Here is a 22,111-nt window from a genome sequence, read left to right as displayed (position 1 = left end):
TGAGACAATGATTTTTATAACAGTTCCAGGGATTTCAAACAGTTTCAATTTGTGGATGAAAAAAATAGGATCACCGCAGTGGTTAATGTTTGATGTTTTGACGAATCCAGTGAATTGCACAAGTCAACATTTGCATAGCAACTGAGAAAGCACTTACATCCTGAGGCAACAGAGTCGATGATGACACCGCAAGACCTCCACCAGTAATAATAACATGAGGGTCTTGGTGTGTGGTCCCAGTCATCTTGTTCATCTTGCTCGGTAACAGCTGTATTTAGAGTAAGACTGATTGGACTTGATCCATAATCAGCAATGTCTGTCAGTCCAACTACCTGTAGTACGAGTATAAGAATTTACTAGTCACGGAATCCTATATTATCAATAGATGTATACACAAACCCTTTATACAAAAACACTTACCTTGTATTGAAGTTGAGTTTCCAAAGATACACTTGTAGTATATTGAATCTTGAATGTGGCTTGAGAACCACAAGACAAAGTCTGGGTATTTGGTACGATCTGTAGGAAAGATCCTGATGGAGAGTACCAACCATCAACATAGAGATATGCTTTTGGTGAGCTCCAACTCCAGAAAGAAGAGTTGAATCTTGTGGCCACAGCCTACAAAAACAACAATCTATGAGACAGGATTAGAAAAAGAAGTATCGTATCAAATTTCTGGGTGCAAAAAAATATTCTATTAACATGTTTATGTTTTGCTATAAAAAGAGCAGCTAAAAATATCTCACCTCAATGCTATAAAATGAGAGATCTTGTGCAGATGGGGGTAAGCTAAACTTGACTTCTCCATTAGCGTCGGCAATGTAGCTCTTGCTGTATCTGCCATGGCTGCCCCAATTGTTGATCACAATATCAACAGGCTCCCTTGGTGAAGGCTTCCCGTCTAATTTCTTTGCTGTCAGCTACCAACAAAAACAAATTGTTATACAGAAAACATGTTTGAACTTCCCTCTTATAAAAATTACTATGGACAAGTTATATTTAACAGCTATAACATAGGAAAGTTGCTTACTCTTGCATTGTAGGGAAGTCCAGGTTTGAATCCATCGGGTCCCTCTAGATTCAGCTGGATGTCATACTGTTGAAAGTAGAGTGTTTGAGCTGTTGCATTCAGATAGTCTCCTGAAACAGTTGAATGCCATAAAATGAAGTCAGTTAGATTGGTTAATATATCTACAGTGCTCTGCTTGAGCCTGAGTCCTGAGAGTTCAGAGGAGAAAGAGTTAGCGTGTCAACTAGTCATACCTGTGCCTTGCTCCTTCACTCTCGCCTCTATCACCAGTCTCACATTATATTGGTATTCGCTGTATCTATCATATCCTACATCTCGTCGGCTCACATTTACTGTGTAACATCCACCTACCAACTGAAACACGCAAAGTGGTTTATAGCATAGCATTTGCTAAGCAAGAAAAATACATAAAAAATGACTATCAGATTCCATGGTTACGGAGACACTTCATCTACTATGAAGAGCGAAACATGCAACATTTTAACTTAAAACAAACACTGGAATACCAACAACAATAAAAAACAACACAGAAACAGGATGCAAATGTACCGGCTCTTCAACAAGAGTGCAGTAGCTGCCTTCATTCGTTCCGTCAGTATTTGGGTTTGGGCCAGGTGCGCCATCTATGCTAACCGCACTTCGAGCAAAATAGTAACTCTGTCGTTCGTACACACAGACACTGGACTCTACGACACCCAGCACAGGCTGTCCGAAAGTGTACCTATCAAGTATTGAGATATAAGTGAGCTGAAGTCAACAAAAAAAACGGAAAAACCTTTATTTACACATCAGTGAATTAAGTCCGGAGAACTTACAAAATCTAGAACTTACTTTGCACAAACTTTAGCTACCACCCTTTCTGTTTGAAATGTAACATATTTAGGAGGCTCAACTGTCACTTCATACTTGGGAAGAACTACAAGAAAATGAGAGAACAAGTCGGTGAAAATGTGACTTCTCAACCTGATCATCACAGGAGAAGTAGGAGGGCAACGGCTAAATTTCTAGAACAAATGGAGTTTAACAGTCGCTATGGTTTGTGGTATTTGATCACGCGAGTTGGCAGCATTCATCGATGTATAAGTATACGCTACACTTACCATATTCCTTCACTTCAAATCTCTGCTGACTGCCTTTACCATTTCTTTTCATAATTATGGTGTAGTAGCCCGTATCAGGTTCTTCATGCAGCTGAAACTCGAGCTGTACCATACCTAACATAAGAGAGGATTTATATTAGTGACTAATACATATCTTTAGATTTAAGGAGACTCTATAGAAGTACAATTACATATAAATGAGTTCCTTTTGACCTCTGGGTATGCATCACTCAGTAGGTAAGTAAGCAATACTGACAGAAGTACATTCAATGTTTCGTTATCATCAATAAAAGGTAGTCATCGATAGGCCAACTACTTTATGTAAAACAGTTCAAATAATAAAAAGATTTAGTCCTTACCATTGCTGACAGTCAAGTTATTCCACTGCTCCACTCTCACTCTGCTCGGAGTCTTGATGGTAATAATATCTATCTGGTAACGACATGAGAATTGATTGTTGATGTCACATGACTAAAGCGGCTTCAAACCAGAGATTACCTTCACTGGTCTAAAACTCAATTGCCTTCTAACAGAACTAAGCCTAGATGAAGAACCAGCTAAGCCATAATGAATCACTATTTAATGAGGTACACATGAAAAGGAGTCAACCATGAGAATCTTCTATTAATAGCAATAATACAGACTACATCATAGCATTTATATAAAACCATCAAATATTGCTTACCATATCATTTGAGGGTCTCAACCTGGTATCCAGTGTCAAAATTCTGATATGTACTACAAAACACACACAGAAGTTTTTAGATCAACCCAAAAGTTTTAGCCGTTTGCAGCTATTAGGAGTAAACACAGTAGACCAGCGAGAGCTAAACATAATAGACCAGTTATGTATACAGCTGTATGGCATTGAATAACAACAGAATTGCCACTACCATGGTTATTTCTACTGTACTTACCTAGTTGTCCTGGCTTATAGATGGGTTTATCAGTCTGAATGAAGGTAATATCTGTGTTGTACCGTCTACTGAGAATGGCAATTTTCATGGAGTCACTGAAATAATAACCAGCTAGGTTTCCTGTTGCTGGTCGACCACTAATTTCAAGAGTCACATACTCCGGTTGTGATTCCGATTCAAACCCTGGCAGCGTCAGCGATAGACATTTAGTTCTATCTAGAAAAGATTAAAGGTAATAAAATGGTCAATTTTTCATCACCGTGGTTTAATTATAAATTACTACATGTATACAAGAAAGAGGAGTTAGCGAACCTCCTGGTTGTATTGTGGTAGTAGCCGTGTCAACTGTCAAATTCTGGGTTCCCTCTGGAAGGGGGCGCCATGACCTGCCTATCCACACAGTCCGTAAAGAAATCTGAATTTGTGTCACATCTGCGACATTGTAGAGATCAATGCATACAGTTTCTGGCCGGTTTTGTATGAATCGGTTTGGTGCAGAGATCAAGTAACCAGGCTCACTACAAACCAAGCATATCATGTAGTTAAAGCAATGGTACATATAATAACCTTTAACAAACATAAGTTACGATCAGACAGGGTACTTTATTAACACTGATAAAAATATAAGATAATCAGTAGACTTACTTGGTAGCCGTCACCAATGGAGTCCCGAGTGCTAAAAGAGCACAAACTAAGTATAGTTGCATGTCTTCTCTGATCTTCTATTTTACTAATATGTATGCTACAGACGCATAGCAGCCTTTATATATCATAGAGCACAGCAAACCTCTCAACCCTAGCCAATCAAGCACCAATCAGAAGGCAGATTATAAGCAAGCGGAGCTTTGTGATATTATTTACTCAATTATGGTATCTCGCATCTCGCAACCAGAATATTGAATACACCCTGCAGATATTACACAACAATGAATATATCCTACGCTGTACAATTGTGGATTTATTCTATAGAATGTGTATCACAGGTAGCATATCTACAGACATTTTACAACTAGAGACTCGATACAACTGCAAATATAATCTACAGACACTATACAAATTAGAAGATATCCTATAGACACCGTACACATTTAAATATATCCTACAGACAATGTGCAGTTAAATACAAATAAATACTAACATAAGCCTAGTTCGAACTGATCACAAGTTGGTACCAAAAACAAGGTTAACTTTTAAAAGAAAAAAGCTGTCGGGTGTACCGATACTTGTATCGGTATTCTAGATCAAGGTATAGATATCTACAAAACTATGACATGTCCTTTTTTTCAGGGTTGCAACAAAATGACCAGCCAGACATGTAACTATATATAATGTGACTTAAATGCACACTATTATAAGTAAAAACACTAAATCAGCGGGATAATTAATCTGGCAACAAAGCTTATACTGAACTGCTAATGAAACTAAATTAGGATTAGTACTAATACTAAACTTAGTCAAGGAAAGCCATCCAGGCCAAGGGAGCAACTTGCAGTGAACTCTCTTAAGTGAACTTTCATGCCACTTGTGCTTATTCAATTTAAGACCAACCCTAAATGCTCTAGGCTGCACACTAATGCCTGAACTCGAATCTACTGGCACAATGTCAGTGCCCACTGGTTCTGAGAAATTATTTGCTTCAGCCTTATGGTTAGGACCTACCTGAGCTGGTTGATCTGGCATTCGACTGCTAGTAGAACTTACTGCATAATCCGAGGTAGGCCTTATCTGCGATGGTCAAATATCCTTTCGGTTTTTTCTGACAACTGTTGACTTGTGCTGGATTGAATATGATCTGTCACTGACTAACACTGATATATAGACTAACCTAGTATTATAGATAACTACATAACTATGACAGCTCCGACGACACCGTACCACAGTTGTAAAACAACAAGTTAGACTGTACAGTTTTAGACAAACTGCCAAACTCATGTTTAAAGCAGATGACTGAAGAAGGCAACTGATGTTATAAGGTAGCCCTTTATAATAACTTTAATGCTCCAACTACAGCGTGAAACCTGTATAAACTTAAAATTGCTCAGATTAATTTACCAAGTTGTGTCAGTTAAGTCTGTTTGTGTTAGGTTCACGGAGTATGGAAGTTGATAGATTTAATAATTAGTGGGACTGTCAGTTTATTCCTTAAATTCTGTTGTACACTTTAAGCTAGCGAGTTAAAAGTGATTGTGCTTATTACTCAAATATAACAATTGTCTGCGCATGATTACCAAAATATTAATTCACAATAAACCGGATGTGAGCCCACATATGATTTGTATGAAAGCGAATAATTGGAGGATAACTCAAGTTCTGAACAAAGTTAACACTTGTTGTTACACAAAATGGACTAGCAAATTTAATGTGATAACATAGCAACAATAATTATTAAGATGAATTAATAGCGCTACTAAAACATTTTCAAATTTGATAATAAATGTCAATTTTAAAGAGAATAACACACAGGCCTGTTAACACTTCGTAGTTCATTCAATGATAATAACAATTGTTAGGTCAGTTGACTTTAGAGTTCTGTGGTAATCTGTTGTTGAAAATTTATATAAGTTTATGTTGATAATTGTCAGCAGATACTTACAGGTCATGTGACCAGGTGAGCTGCGCACAAGAAAATGGTGCTAAAACTAATTGAAACAAAATATTTCTATCCTGAAGCAATGTGTCAGCTTGCTATTGGTCAATCTGCATTGTCGTGAGCAGAGAGTCCAGCCAAAGGATCACCGGTGAGAACAGATAGTGGTAACAGCCGGCAACTCTCAACTACAGCGAACAAAGAGATCTGCTAAAATTACATAAACGCGCTGCGTCTGTAATGACTGCAGTTGCAGTACAATACAATCACTGAGGATTCTCGATGTAACCAAAAAGTCAAAACTCACTAGCATTTACAAATCAAAAATTGCCTGCTATGCATGTAATTTTATTAATCAAGTCATTTTAATAATCTCAATTCAATAAGAAAGAGTCTGAGTAGTAAACATCTGACCATTATTATAGACTGTATAATGTTTATATATTACATTGTATCTGACCATTATAGACTATATAATGTTTATTTATTACATTGTATGTGACCATTGTAGACTGTGTAATGTTTATATATTACATTGTATGTGACCATTATAAACTATATCATGTTTATTTATTACATTGTATGTGACCATTGTAGACTGTATGATGTTTATATATTACATTGTATGTGACCATTATAGACTGTATAATGTTTAGATATTACAGTGTATCTGACCATTATAGACTGTATAATGTTTATTTATTACATTGTATGTGACCATTGTAGACTGTGTAATGTTTATATATTACATTGTATGTGACCATTATAGACTATATAATGTTTATATATTACATTGTATGTGACCATTGTAGACTGTATAATGTTTATATATTACATTGTATCTGACCATTATAGACTGTATAATGTTTATATATTACATTGTATCTGACCATTATGGACTGTTTAATGTTTTTATATTACATTGTATGTGACCATTATTATCTACTATATAAACGGCAATCATTGTCTGTATGTCTGTGTTTGTATGTGTCCGCCTTATACATGTAGAGCGGTCTTTCCTTTTTTGTCTTACGAATTTTGGTCGTACGAAGTGAACTGCATTGATATGAGTAGTAACAGTGAATAAATATTAGAGCTACATTTCTTTTTCCATGCTGTCGTACGAAGCCAACTGAATTAATATGAGTATGTAGTAAATATTGTAATTTCAGACTATTAGCCGCTATACTTTTGTCTGACGATTTGAGCCAAGCGGCTTATTAAAAGGTGCGGCGATTCTGTTGTTTTTCTTTCACCGTTAGGGCGCATTAACCGAAATCTCCATTTAGCACACCTCTTTACAGTGCCCAACGACACTGTTCTGTTTTAAACAGCAAAGTTGCTGTCGTGTTAAAAAGCACCGTCCTGGGTTCTGTGTCCTATACAAAGATGCCTATACAGCTATACAAATGTATTACTCATTACATAAAATAAATTAATGAGTAGTAATTTACACGCAATTAATATTTACTGCCAACGTGTACCGAGAAGGTTATGTGAACGTTTGTTTCTTGGGCCACTGGAAAAAACGCTGTTCTCACCGACTAAATTTATACATAAAAAAGGTGTGTCCTTCTCATTCAATGTTGTACAGTCATACTTCGACTTACGAGCTTAATGCGTTCCGAGAATGAGTTCGTATGTCAATTTACTCGCATGTTGGTGCAATTTATTTATATATAGAACAATTAAATATATATTGATTGGTTTCCATACTCTAAAAAATGCAAATAAAACACTCAAAACAAGATATTGTAACATAAAGAACATGTTGGTTATTGTCCTAACTTACCATAAGCCTTTAAAAAGCAACAAATAAAAAATAATGCAAGGAAATGTGATTAATTAAAATGTAAAATTAAATACATACAATAGCAGCTAACGCTAGCATTTGCCAGAGAGGGAGATATCCTAAGGGGTTATAGAGAGTTATCCTTCATTACAACAGTTGACTTTGATAAATTTAGATTTTATCAGTTTTAAAAGACAAACTTAGACGCAAACCTAAAAGCAAACTTTCATTTTTAACTTAACGTAATTAAAATTTCTTCGACGTTCATAGTTTGAAGTTTCTCGCTGGTTAGCTAATTTTTCCTTGGTTTCGCTTTCACGACTAGCCGGCCGTTTTAAGATAAACCTATCTAAGGACGTTTGCCTTTGTCACCCTTTCAACATATTGCGATTAGGACGAACACAGGTGTCGTCACAAACGGTTAATGTACGACTACTAGCCAACTTGTCCGAATGTTTATAGTTTTGATAGATAGCACCGGCCTTTTCACATAGCATCGTTCAGTTACGCTGTCACCGGCCAATTGTTGATCTTTTATCCAATGCCTGAGCAGTCTCTCTCCATCAGCGGTTGTGAAGATCGCTGCGCTGTTTAGAAACTATGGTTAGTCCTTTTGCGAACTAAATAAATGCCCTGAATATAATCCTTCTGTTTGATAGTTGTGAATGTATTTCTGTCATATTGCTGAGCTAGCTCAATCACACATACACACGTCGCACATTTTTCAATAATTTTCCGTTTAATAATTGTTATCCTTTGCTTTTTCTTTGCATTTCATCTTTCATTTTACTGGCAAACTTTTGGTCTACGCGCAGTACTGTTAATTCACGTAATTCTGCACTGAAAATCGCGCACAAAAAACACGGTACAACAGTATAACCTGAGCAGTTGAAAAATACAGAGTGATGCTGTTCTCATAAAACACCTCCGGCATACTTGGCAACGGACTCACATGCTCGTATCTCAAACATGGCTCGTATGTTAGTGCTAAAACTTGCTTAAAAGCTGGCTCATATCTCAAGTTTCTCGTACGTTGGAGCACTCGTAAGTTGAAGTATTACTGTATTGTCTATGAATTGCCACACCTCCACTACATAACCCTTTCACTGCTGTCCATGTACAAATTAAGCTACCGGCCTACTGCCAACTATTTTGCCGATATTTCTTCATAATATGTATACAATATTTTTTAATTTCAAACTCCATCTAGAACGTTTGTTTTGGTTATATATTTCCTTTTGCTAACATGTTAACAAGCACTGCTATGCAAAAAATTCATTGTATCTATACTTTGTGCATTGATAAAGCGATGTGAAGATACAAAGCTAAAACTATCCTCTACAATGTTCCTTATTCTTACAAAACCATTACTTTCACCACCATCAGAGTCAGTGCTGCTATTGCTATTTTAATTATCTGTGTAATCACAAAAATCTGAATCGGCTATAATGGCATCAACATAAGTAGTTATTTGTTTTCTAACTTGGACGCATTTAATGAACTTGCACAAAAAATCTTTGTTTTAAAGTTCGAAATTCTCAAACAAAGATTTAAAATTAAACTTTAGGCTAATTTTATAGAGAAATCTTAGGACAACACTGTCACTACCATGAAAGTCCTAAAGACCGTTGGTTATGTTATCAACGAATAATAAAATTCAGTTACTAGCAATTGCTGGTAGAATCGCAAAAATGCGTCTACGCGGTCGACCATAGAAAACGCATAAATGAGTCTACTTCAGTGAAAGGGTTAAAAACGTTGGATTTGCCACTGTTTGTGATAGTAACATGTTCATCTCCTTCCGCAGCCGAGTTACTTTTACTTTTTTTCCAGCTACAAGTAGGCCTACTGTAACTTACTACTACTACTACTTGCACGAGTACTCCGAGGGTTGCAATAGGCGGTGGTGAAAAGAAAGAAAGTAGCTGGTATCGACTTACTGTCACCCTGCTTTAGCCATGACCAGCTGTACGTCGCCTGCTCAAAAGTAGGCACAAGCCGAAAACTGTTTGTTCATACACCCGACAGAAAAACAAAAATGCTGTCTATCCGCAAGTGTTGCGTTGAACTAACATTGTGTTATTGTTATGTCATGATATGTTCTTCATGTTCTGCTATACCGCATGCAGCATTTTCTAACATATTTTTCGGTATATATATTTTCATGCATTTGTTTTCCTTATTGTATCCCATACAAAGGCTATCATGTTGGCGCTATGTTTTATTATTGTAAGGAGCTAATGCTGTATCTACCTTGACATCATACTGTCTGTGCTGTTATACATATAAACTTTATCGACACAACCTCATTACTGTTAGTATATACCATGTCAAAGCACTGGCTATAGACGAAAAACTGGTGAGCTATGATTAGTGTTTTAAGCATGTAGAAGTCTCCATTCAATAAATGCTGGCGATAGCAAAATATTTTGTATAATTTTTTAAAAGATGCAAAACTTTTCAATACTGCCAGTTTGAAGAACTTCAGTTTGCCCAGCATTGTCAATTTCATTATCAGTTCTGTGTGCACAAATAGGGCAACTCCGATTTGAGTGGTTTGAGACTGATGCATTGTAGACTAGCTGTAAAACGTATTCCAGATTTCCATTGTTCTCCTCAACATTATTGGCATATACCCTACAGGATGAATTTATTCGCGGAATTAAATTTCGCGAAAATTGCCTTTTCATGCATATTCGCGGATTAATTTATTCGCAGCTGAACACTGTCACTCTCTATGAAGAGTTAACTCTATTGCGTCTAGCAATAGAGTTAACCCTACGCATGCGCACATTGCGTGTTTCGGTTTCTATTTAGCTTACAACTATGGGTCGATCGTGCTAAGCTATAATTTTTTTGCTGCGTTCAGAGGGTTTCACGAATATTCATAGATTTGGAGGCCTTTGATGAACCAACAACTTGTGGTAAGTAATAAGTTGTTTTTCAAAACCATTTACTAAATTAGTTGAATTTTACTTTAGTTTTTTCGGTAAAACGCAATATTTATTTTTTCCATCCCTACCGTTCGTTATTTGTTTTAGTGTGAAAGAGAGATTTTTCATCATACACAGAGGCATAAAGACTGCAAGGGTGGTAGATGTCATTCTTAGAAGATCATCAATCATTCAGGGAGGTCTTGAAATTAGGTAAAAGTGACTGCAGCTGCTAACGAGAAGAATATATCTGTTTTAAAAAAGGAACAAAAACGCTTTTAGGAGCACAAATGTTTGGTCAACCGGCAGAACTTTGCAATAGTAAGCCACGAGGAGAGTTCGGATGATAACTTCCTTACCAGTCATGTACTAGCGAGAGAATCGCCTTTAACATTTACCCAAGACATTGACTGTGAACTAAAGCTACTCTAGTACACTATGAAACACAATTGTATACATAATACAACACAATTGTTATACACTACACCGCATATTGGTATGGACTGTACTAATGCTTGCTATACAATATACACTATGCTTGCCATAAACTATACAACATCCTTGCTATACACCATACCAAATGCTTGCTATACTCTGGACAACATCCTTGCTATATACATACTATACAATATCTTTGCTATGAACTATACACTATATTGTATACACTATACAACAGGCCTGATAGGCACTATACAAGAAAGTGCTGGTTAAATGCAAAAATTCCAATAAGATTATGAAGTTGGACAGACATAGAAGAGAATACATGTGTAATGCCTTTTCTGTTCCCACTTACTTGATGGTTTGCACCATCTGTAGACCTGCTTTGACTACATTCTGTGCATGTTGAGGTCTAGAGACATGCATGCCTGAGACACAGCAGTAACAGTCACCCAGTGTCTTGATTCTCGTACAGTCATTAGCCTACAATGTCACATACTTGCAGTAGGTTCCATTGTATACCTCTATGCTATGTTTCCTCCGAGTTTAACAACTATTAGGAGTGCTCTACCACAGTGATGTCAAAGTGGTAATTTATAGATCAACTTATAGATCAACTTATAGATCAACTTATAGATCGACTTATAGATCAACTTATAGATCAATTTATAGATCAACTTATAGATCGACTTATAGATCAACTTATAGATCAACTTATGGATCAACTTATAGATCAATTTATAGATCAACTTATGGATCAACTTATAGATCAACTTATAGATCAACTTATGGATCAACTTATAGATCGACTTATAGATCGACTTATAGATCAACTTATGGATCAATTTATAGATCGACTTATAGATCAACTTATAGATCAACTTATGGATCAACTTATGGATCAACTTATAGATCAACTTAAAGATCAACTTATAGATCAACTTATAGATCAACTTATAGATCAACTTATGGATCAACTTATAGATCAACTTATAGATCAACTTATAGATCAACTTATAGATCAACTTATAGATCAACTTATAGATCAACTTATAGATCAACTTATAGATCAACTTATAGATCAATTTATAGATCAACTTATGGATCAACTTATAGATCAACTTATAGATCAACTTATAGATCAACTTATAGATCGACTTATAGATCAACTTATAGATCAACTTATAGATCAACTTATAGATCGACTTATAGATCGACTTATAGATCGACTTATAGATCGACTTATAGATCGACTTATAGATCGACTTATAGATCGACTTATAGATCAACTTATAGATCAACTTATAGATCAATTTATAGATCAACTTATGGATCAACTTATAGATCAACTTATAGATCAACTTATAGATCAATTTATAGATCAACTTATGGATCAACTTATGGATCAATTTATAGATCAACTTATAGATCAACTTATAGATCAACTTATAGATCAACTTATAGATCAACTTATGGATCAACTTATAGATCAACTTATAGATCAACTTATGGATCAACTTATAGATCGACTTATAGATCGACTTATAGATCGACTTATAGATCGACTTATAGATCAACTTATAGATCAACTTATGGATCAACTTATAGATCAACTTATAGATCAACTTATGGATCAACTTATAGATCAACTTATAGATCAACTTATAGATCAACTTATAGATCAATTTATAGATCAACTTATAGATCAACTTATTGATCAACTTATAGATCAATTTATAGATCAACTTATGGATCAACTTATAGATCAACTTATAGATCAACTTATAGATCAACTTATAGATCGACTTATAGATCAACTTATAGATCAACTTATAGATCAACTTATAGATCAACTTATAGATCAATTTATAGATCAACTTATAGATCGACTTATAGATCGACTTATAGATCGACTTATAGATCGACTTATAGATCGACTTATAGATCGACTTATAGATCGACTTATAGATCGACTTATAGATCGACTTATAGATCGACTTATAGATCGACTTATAGATCGACTTATAGATCGACTTATAGATCAATTTATAGATCAACTTATAGATCAACTTATAGATCAACTTATAGATCAACTTATAGATCGACTTATAGATCAACTTATAGATCGACTTATAGATCAACTTATAGATCGACTTATAGATCGACTTATAGATCGACTTATAGATCGATTTATAGATCGACTTATAGATCGACTTATAGATCGACTTATAGATCGACTTATAGATCGACTTATAGATCGACTTATAGATCGACTTATAGATCGACTTATAGATCGACTTATAGATCGACTTATAGATCGACTTATAGATCGACTTATAGATCGACTTATAGATCGACTTATAGATCGACTTATAGATCGACTTATAGATCGACTTATAGATCGACTTATAGATCGACTTATAGATCGACTTATAGATCGACTTATAGATCAACTTATAGATCAATTTATAGATCAACTTATAGATCGAACGAAGACACTAGGGAGAAGTTTCACATTTGACAAATCTATAAAACTGTAAGATCAGGAGAGCATGAGGATAAATATTCACAGCATGAGCCTTGAATTGTTCTAGAGCGCTCACTTGCCCTGTAGTAATTAGCCATATTTATTACCTGACATCCTTTAATAGGCTCCCACTCGATTGTATTGGTAAGCTAAAATTAGAAGCAATTCATAACGCATGTACTTGAGATAATGGTAATTGCGGTACATTTCCAGCCGACTGATGAAAACAGACTTTAGCCAGATCTCATATCTTCAGGCCTAGTCGTGGTACTGATGTCATGCAGCTGTAAAGCCTATATCTATATAGCCTACTACTCTACCGTATCTGTATCATAACATATCAGCTCATCGGTTTTTTATTGACAAAGGAACCGGTTTTAACCAGTAACTGACAACTTAAAGAAAAGTGTGCATAACTAGAAGTTGATTCATGAGGAAAGGAATGTATCTGTGAATTCTTAAAGCCCGAGAAGTAATATTAAAGTGGCCTGTTGAAATTAGATTAATTTTAGAGCTACTAGCAGGCCCACATCTGGAACATGACTCCTTCAAATAACAAACCACGAAGCGGTAATTCTCAGTTAAGCATCATCATAAATACAGTACTCAAAAAAACATCTTCTGACGTGCACTTGTGTTTCCTGGTTGCAAGGACAAGTTAGATCAGCTATAGTCAGCACCTTATAAATGGAGGTTCAATTAGTATCAGTGACCACTTGCCTTGCATTTAAATAACACAGTGTTTGAGACCATTTTACCAAATGTAACATTATATGTAGATCAAAGTTCACAAGACTTTATGATGTACAACTACATGTACAACAATTTCTCAACAAAACGCATTATGACAGCGCAATGAAATTTAACATCGCTGCAGGTATCAGCAGTAGTGAAGGAGTTTGTGGCATGCATAACCTACAACCAGCAATAGTGTTTGGTTATATAAAGGGACAAGCGATGCTGAAATACTTATGGGCCTGCAGTCTGGCCAAGGGCTGGTGTCTAGCAGACAATCTGCTGGGACAAAGTTGGAAGATTAGGAAGGAAGAGTGACATGTGCTGATGAATGTGCGGCAAAATAACTGGCATACTAACCACGGGTGGTTTCATCCATATAACCGCTGGATTTGCCTCACAATACCTGTTACTGCTCAGCATTTAAACCATTACATATTTGCAGTTATGACTACTACTAACATGTATCTTATACTCATATAGTTATGACTACTACTAACATGTATATTGTACTCATATAGTTATGGCTACTACTAACATGTATCTTATACTCATATAGTTATGACTACTACTAACATGTATATTATACTCATATAGTTATGACTACTACTAACATGTATATTATACTCATATAGTTATGACTACTACTAACATGTATCTTATACTCATATAGTTATGACTACTACTAACATGTATCTTATACTCATATAGTTATGACTGCTACTAACATGTATATTATACTCATATAGTTATGACTACTACTAACATGTATCTTACACTCATATAGTTATGACTACTACTAACATGCATCTTATACTCATATAGTTATGACTACTACTAACATGTATTTTATACTCATATAGTTATGACTACTACTAGCATGTATCTTATACTCATATAGTTATGGCTACTACTAACATGCATCTCATACTCATATAGTTATGACTACTACTAACATGTATATTATACTCATATAGTTATGACTGCTACTAACATGTATATTATACTCATATAGTTATGGCTACTACTAACATGTATATTATACTCATATAGTTATGACTACTACTAACATGCATCTCATACTCATATAGTTATGACTACTATTAACATGTATTTTACACTCACATATCTTATACAGTGATGGCTATTTTTAAGGGCGCAAAAACCATGATTTTTAGTGGAAGTTTTGCCTTAATAAAAAACAGAAAGATCTTTGCAGCACTTTCAATTTTTCTCAACTGATTTCTGAGTCATTTGAAACAAAATCTCTTTTTTAAATTTCAGGCCAATACAGACAGAGCAATTATTCTTCTTTTAAATAATTTTGTAGGATGGTCTTGAAATGCTTGGATTCTATACTGTTTTGTTGAATTACTACAAGTTTAATATGAGACATTAATATTAAACATATAATCAGTGTTTAGCCAAAATAGATACATAAAAATTTAAAAATTCAACAAATCTCATGCGGACAGAGAACTACTTTGCAATTTTTAATTCATATGTACAGCATCTAAAAGTTAAAATAAGGTTAATACGCATAAATGCATGCATATCATACTTTGCCATTTAAAATCAGTTAGTGAAGACTAACTTGAGCTTCCTGTAAAACTGTAAATGTTCATCACTTATCATTTTTATCTGTGGGATGTTAGGCAATTATAATGGTATGCTGCCTATTTGTTGTACATTGAATTGTTTGATTGCAACTCATACAAGCATGCCACCACTTGTATGAGAATATATCCGCTGAAGTGGTTGCAGATTAGTGGCATTGTATTTATTTTACCAGAGTTGCTAGTTGTAGGCAAAAGAGAAACAATTATAAATCCTTTACAAAAGCCTAATGCACTGGCTATTAGTCAAAGAACATCTGAAGGTTAAATGACTGCTGCTTCTGGAAGGAACCTTTAGCAAGCAAAAACCATGCACAACCAAAAGTGTTAACAAAGCTTGATAATAGCGACATACTGTCAAACCTCTATTTGAATGCCGTGGCCCTCTTTTTTTCAACCCTTCCCTTATAGTGACATTCTATGAGAGGTGGCAGTCAAATAAAGGTGGTGTTTAAATAGAGGTTTTATGGTATTTGAGAAAACATTAAAATATGAAAGATGTATGTAATAGGAGTCAGGCAGCCGATGCTACAAGGTGAAATCTCAAGCATCCTATGGCTGTTAGTTATAAAGCAATCAACTAAACACTCTATATATATATTTCTCAAAGTATGTCTGTAGATCTGTCATTCCGGCTATAGCTATAGCACACGCTGATTATTTTATCGATGCGGCCACACGTTACAATGCCCCTGTTAAATATTTTTCGTAAGGTTCGATTACTATATCTGGGATCAAGTTCAATTCTTCTCGCGTGGACAATTATATTGTCTCCGTATCGTCGTATTCAAAGTTTTGATGGATAGCGTCTGGTGGAACAGTAACCTTTTTTATACACACCCCTCTATGCAAGAACTATTATTATTAATTTTATCTATTCAAGATGTTTATTTTGTCAATTCGTATTATTTGTATCATTACCAAATAATCTTTTATTGTAATCATAGCACAACCCACTTAATTTAGCTATTACTTGCTAATTATTTCACATTTACATCTAAACCTTTTTATAATCGTTTTATTTTTTTTAATTTATTTGACCCGCATGACACATTTTCCTCATGATATGAAGTTTAAAAGTTGTTTGACAAAGTTTGAAAACCTTTACAGTTGTTTTTATTTTCTCTCTTAATCAATTTCAACTACACAAAACACTTCTCTCATGATACCGGCATGTATAGTTTGAAAGTTAGAATGGCAAATGTTGTTATATGTTAAATACAAATCAATTTTCCGATCAAAGACTTTTTTATTACCCGGGCAACGCCGGGTAGCACAGCTAGTTGGTTTAGTATTGCAGGAAGCAGATATTTTCACCTTTAGCTGACATGACAATGAAATGAGCCAATTGGTCAATACAGACACAAATTGGTCAATTACTGAACTATAAATATGGGTGTTTGGATCAGTCAGCAGTCAACCATCATATGCTGACACTCAAACACTCTCTCTATTTGCCACCCAGCGATATGCAATTACCCAAAGCCACATATTCTCTGTTACAAACCTCATCATTTTTAATATAAGAAATTCTTGTGCTACACACCTCTACTTTGCACCTTTGCACATTAAACAATGTTCTGTACTACATACTCATACATTACACACACACACCACACACCATACACCACACACCATACACCACACACCACACACCACACACCATACACCACACAACACACACCACACACCACACACACACCACACACACACCACACACACACACACACTTACACTTACATGTATGACTACAGCTTGAACATCAACTCCTCTCACTACACTCCGCATACATTACACACCTGTTTTGTATGACGAGGGAGCATTCTTAGAGGCCAATTACCAAAAGGTTCTCAAGGACCTATTACGTGCCCAGAAAACTATGGATTTTACGTGAAGGATCGCAAGATATTTTTTAGACAAAGTCTAAAAAATTATCCCATTTCGTAAGTGGTGAGAGTGACAAATATTTAACTAAAGATGGAAATGTTGCTATAGTTGAACTGGCTATGACAAGGGAGCGGTATCTGATGTGAAAACTGCTGCAGAAGATGATGGGCTACTTCAAACCTATTATTCAAAATCCGAAAATGCTTGGATTTATAAACGAAGTAGGTCAAAGTACAAGGCATGGAAACAGATTTTACAGGTCTATTGATAATATTGACAGGGCTGACAAATGAATTGTGGGATATAATAGTACAGAACTAGTGTCCATCCTGCACAAATGATGGTGAAAACTGGAGATGCTACATAATGCCAAACAGCAACTACGAAAAAAGAGCCAATCATCAGAAAGCAGCCGTGGATTGTCCAAAGGTCAATACTTCAAGGTTACAAAGATAATCTAACAAAAGAGCCGGAGACACTGTTTTAAACAGCTCAGTCTTTTGATCAAACCTGGCAAGAAAATTCCGTGTCGCTACTATGGCAACATTAAGAAGCAAGGAGGAGCTTTACAGACATTTGTCTCCATCCAAACACTGAATATCTCCTAAAGAGACTCTCGACACCTGTGACACCTGTTACAGGTGTGGTGCCAGAGAGCGCAATGCCCCAACCTGTTCACAGCATAATAATCATATAAAACATGTCTCCTATACGAATGTCTGGTAAACCAATTAATTTCTTCACAGACATAAAAATACACATTTTCTATCACATTCAGCAGAAATATAAAATAATGACAGCATACTAGTTTTGCTTGTTAAATTTATTTAAAACTTAAAGTTTTGCAATTGCAATTATAAGCAATGTGAAGTCAAACCTTTTCATAAAAAGTTAGCTTACTCTGTTTTCTGTATCGTATGTTGGAGCAGATAATCCTACTGTAATCTACTGTAATCTGTTTAATCTGTTTCAACTTTTTAATGACTACTATGAGTAGTTACACATAGCATTAAATTAAACAAAATTAGCAAGCAGAAATTAAAATAGAAATGTCAAATTACCAAGTCTATAAACCAATAGTTGACAAAAAGAGGTTGCTTTTGTTTTTTTACCTTAAAAACAATTGTATGGAAATGTAGGCTGAGCAATGAGTGGGTTATGAGATAAAGCAGTGATGAAGACACACAATGTAACTTACCCTAAATCAGACTAATTAATGTTTAAATTATGTTATATTATTATTAAATTATATAGTTTATTGTTTATGTAATTTTTGGTTTTATATTGCATCAGCTGCCTCACTTTTATTCACAAAACTTCAATATTCTGAAAATTTTCAAACTTCATATGATGGAAATAACCTGGGGAGCGCAGTCAAATATTTGATCAAATTCTATATTGAAAGTTGAAAAATTCATATGTCGAAGTGATCAAACTAGAGTATATGTACTAACATCAAAAGTTTTTGGCTTTCTATTATGCAATTATAAAAGCAATGCAAATACTCAAATGTACTTCCATTTGTCCAAACTTTATGTTCACCATGGCATATTTTTATATTAAATCCGCTCCTAACAGACTGCAAAAGCAAAATGCAGTGCTACAACATAATGCACATAATACAACTTAGCCTGATCATAAAAGCTCTTCCCCCAGCAGATATAAACTTCGAGTCATTTTATAGATTATCTATAAAGAAAAAACTAGTCATTGACCACCTTCTTTAGGTCTTAAGATGTTTGATTGTAGCCGTACATCTACAGTTCCAAACAGATCAGGTAGACAACTAGTTTCTACACTTAAAGATAAACTTGCCCAGAGTTTTAGTAGATTTTATCAAAATGTATCAATATTCTTCTATCATTTGTGATGGTATTTGATGTTTGATGTGATCTGAGTGCCAGGATGCTTCAAGATTAAAATCAACAAAACTTGACAGCGAGCGGTTAAAACGTTCAGATTTAAGCGAAAGTGCGATTATGACATCTACAGTTGCACTTAGACAAGGAGACCAACAGGATAGCAAAGCGTAATGCTGCAACTTGAATGCAATAGCTGATATGACTAACGAGAGAGACAGGCAGCCACGCAACTAGTGATGTCATCTCGGCAAATATTTTTCTACTAAGCGTTTTAACCGCGATCAAGTTTTGTTGATTTTAATCTTGATACATCCTGGCAATCAGATAACCTCACACATCAAACACAATCGTTAATAACAGAAAAATACCCCCACTTTCTGAGAAAATCTGCTAAAATTTTGCGTAAGTTTACCTTTAAGAAAAATAGAGTAATATATATGCATATACGGTAATATATATACGGCAATATATATACGGTAATATATATGCAAGAGGCTACTTACACTAGCGATGCCATCGAACTTGCCATATATCTCGTTGAGCATTGTCACCAGGTCCTTGGCGCTGCATTTGGTAGTAAGATCAGTAAAGTTTACGAGGTCAGCAAAGAGAATACTACAAGTAGCCATGGCAAAACATAGAGTTGAACTGATAGAAAAGTTTACTACTAAATACGCTTGAGTTGACAAGCGTAGATTAATAGAGTTAGCAATGACAAACAATAATTATGCAATCAAGGTGCTAGCGGATAATCTGACAATAATCCCACTGCGTCCGTCCGTAGTTCTCTAGTTTTTAGGAAACTAGCCCGATAAGCTTACATGTCAGCTAAAGGCATCGCGCCTGATTCTGATGTAGCTGAGGCTAACCTTGGTGAGCCAACACTAGTGAGCTGCCTACACTCTCTAGGTCCATGTTACGCGTAAGTGCTGAATAATTTGTAATAATCGTGTTTTAATAAACTAGATTGTATTGGGATGAGACGTGAGAGCCCTTTCCTTCAAGCTCATTTTAAATGTCTCATTTTTACTAAAATGTGATAAATAGCGGATATACAGGGAGATGGGTAGAAATAAACTCACTCTCTCAGGCTACCCGGCCCAATACCTGTGACTCCACCCACCTATAAACAGCATAATAGAGACAAAGAGTAAAATGTGTGGCTGCATTTGGTTGATTAACGTCAATATTTTGCACCTGTAGGCAGTTGGCTAGAGATAATAAATCTTTATTAGAAATTATAATTATTACCAAAGAATTTCAATTTTATATCATTCGTTGCATTCTCTATATATAACTTTTAACCACAGAACGTGTTCAATTGCCTGGTAAATCAACCACTCACGACATTCCTAGATACTACAAATACTAGCGGAATAGTAACCGCAGGCTTCATAAGTATGGCCGCCGGCATGGAACCCAACATAAAGTAACTAGAAGATAAGATGCGGGACAAACCTGACTTGCTTGTGTCCACGGACATAGAAATCATGCCAGAGACGTTTGGCGGCTGTGCTATTGCTCTGCCCTCCAGTCTCTTCATTCAGTCTTTCTATCATCGATTGTCTCATCCGATGCGCTAAGTCAGCCGGTATAATGCTCAAGAGCAGTTGTTCCTAGAAAGATTACTAGCTGAATGGATGACCGTAGTGCATGTCTCATTGTAAGGATGTTTTAGATATTTTTTTAATAAGCGGCTTTACTTATCTATACATTCTAAACAATCTCTACCTTTACTTCCGTAAGACCTGAATGGATGGTGATTGAACGGGAACCTTTAGATGCGTATAAATGGCTAAACCCAAGAGCTGAGTGACAATAAGTTTTGACTAGCAACTGACGTTCAAACAGAGTGAAATGGTGTAGGCTACTACTGTTTGTACTGGCAACTTGCCAAAATTGTTAATCCCGCAAAGGATTATGTATGCCCTTTGCCAGATGGAGCGATCTTTCATCTTCGATGGAACCTTTACAAGGCTAATCCACTATTTTACTTCAATACCAGATGCCTATAACAAACAGTATGGCTGATTTTGAGTATCAATTATAGTCTGGTTGACACTAGTGTATGGTTGGCCCGCAGTATGGTTGACACAAGCATCTAGTATGGCGTGGCTGAAATTGTGTTCACACTACCTGATGTCATGCCGATTCGTAGTTCGATGTTCTCACTGACCGACAATCGCATCATGTGAAAAGCGCAAATGAGCCCAAGACCGTCTTTGTTCAGAAAATTTTTATCGGGCTGTGCTTGAACGGTGGCGATTTTAGACCGATTTTCAATCTGAGTAATCAATGAAATCAGACTCACAGCGAGTCACACGTTGTCATTTACGTAAAGTGAACGCCATATTGTTTTCAGATTTGCGCACATTCTTGTCATAGCTTCGACTGTGAGTAATAATTCTGTTGATAGCACCCCTAAAGGAGTGCTATCAACAGAATTATTGTTGATCCACGATAACTAGGCCTATTATCACATTAATAATTTATTAACGCCGATAATAATTATCGCATTAAATTATTATAGCAAAGGCATGATAATTGAAGCATCTGCTTCAATTATTATGCAGTTGTTATAATAATTGAAGCGGATATCAGCAAACGATCGTTCTTCCTATAGTTATCCATTATTAGTGATGAGCTGGGCAGTGCAAAACAATCAGAAAACTTGCTAAAAGCGA

At 35.5% G+C, this 22,111-nt stretch overlaps 3 protein-coding genes across 4 annotated transcripts in view; all 3 read right to left on the bottom strand.

Moving 5' to 3' along the window:
* The window catches only part of LOC137391927 (alpha-2-macroglobulin-like protein 1), a 133,383-nt gene extending 129,617 nt beyond the window's left edge, over positions 1–3,766 (bottom strand). The window contains exons 1-13 of the mRNA XM_068078491.1: positions 3,696–3,766; positions 3,363–3,568; positions 3,051–3,266; positions 2,819–2,871; positions 2,493–2,565; positions 2,134–2,247; positions 1,865–1,949; positions 1,583–1,754; positions 1,267–1,387; positions 1,034–1,143; positions 750–923; positions 421–621; positions 158–332 (exon numbers count right to left, since the gene is read on the bottom strand). Of these exons, the coding sequence (XP_067934592.1) occupies positions 158–332; positions 421–621; positions 750–923; positions 1,034–1,143; positions 1,267–1,387; positions 1,583–1,754; positions 1,865–1,949; positions 2,134–2,247; positions 2,493–2,565; positions 2,819–2,871; positions 3,051–3,266; positions 3,363–3,568; positions 3,696–3,757 (1,762 nt within the window). The 5' untranslated portion in view covers positions 3,758–3,766. The remainder of the gene's footprint in view (positions 1–157; positions 333–420; positions 622–749; positions 924–1,033; positions 1,144–1,266; positions 1,388–1,582; positions 1,755–1,864; positions 1,950–2,133; positions 2,248–2,492; positions 2,566–2,818; positions 2,872–3,050; positions 3,267–3,362; positions 3,569–3,695) is intronic.
* Positions 1–22,111, bottom strand: part of LOC137391929 (ovostatin-like) — a 103,836-nt gene that overhangs the window by 58,711 nt on the left and 23,014 nt on the right. The gene's annotated exons all lie outside the window — the stretch shown is intronic.
* LOC137391931 (adenylate cyclase type 4-like) lies at positions 5,179–20,990 on the bottom strand. Its single transcript, XM_068078497.1, has 3 exons — positions 20,886–20,990; positions 19,931–20,042; positions 5,179–5,825 (listed from the first exon to the last, which is right to left on the bottom strand). Exons 1-3 carry the CDS (start codon positions 20,984–20,986, stop codon positions 5,736–5,738), a joined length of 303 nt encoding a protein of 100 aa, XP_067934598.1. The 5' UTR covers positions 20,987–20,990; the 3' UTR covers positions 5,179–5,735.

The sequence above is a fragment of the Watersipora subatra genome, chromosome 3, assembly GCF_963576615.1.
Source record: "Watersipora subatra chromosome 3, tzWatSuba1.1, whole genome shotgun sequence".
Classification (NCBI taxonomy): Eukaryota; Metazoa; Bryozoa; class Gymnolaemata; order Cheilostomatida; family Watersiporidae; genus Watersipora; species Watersipora subatra.
Note: the sequence above shows the minus strand (reverse complement) of the source record. Positions and strands in the feature narration are given on the sequence as shown.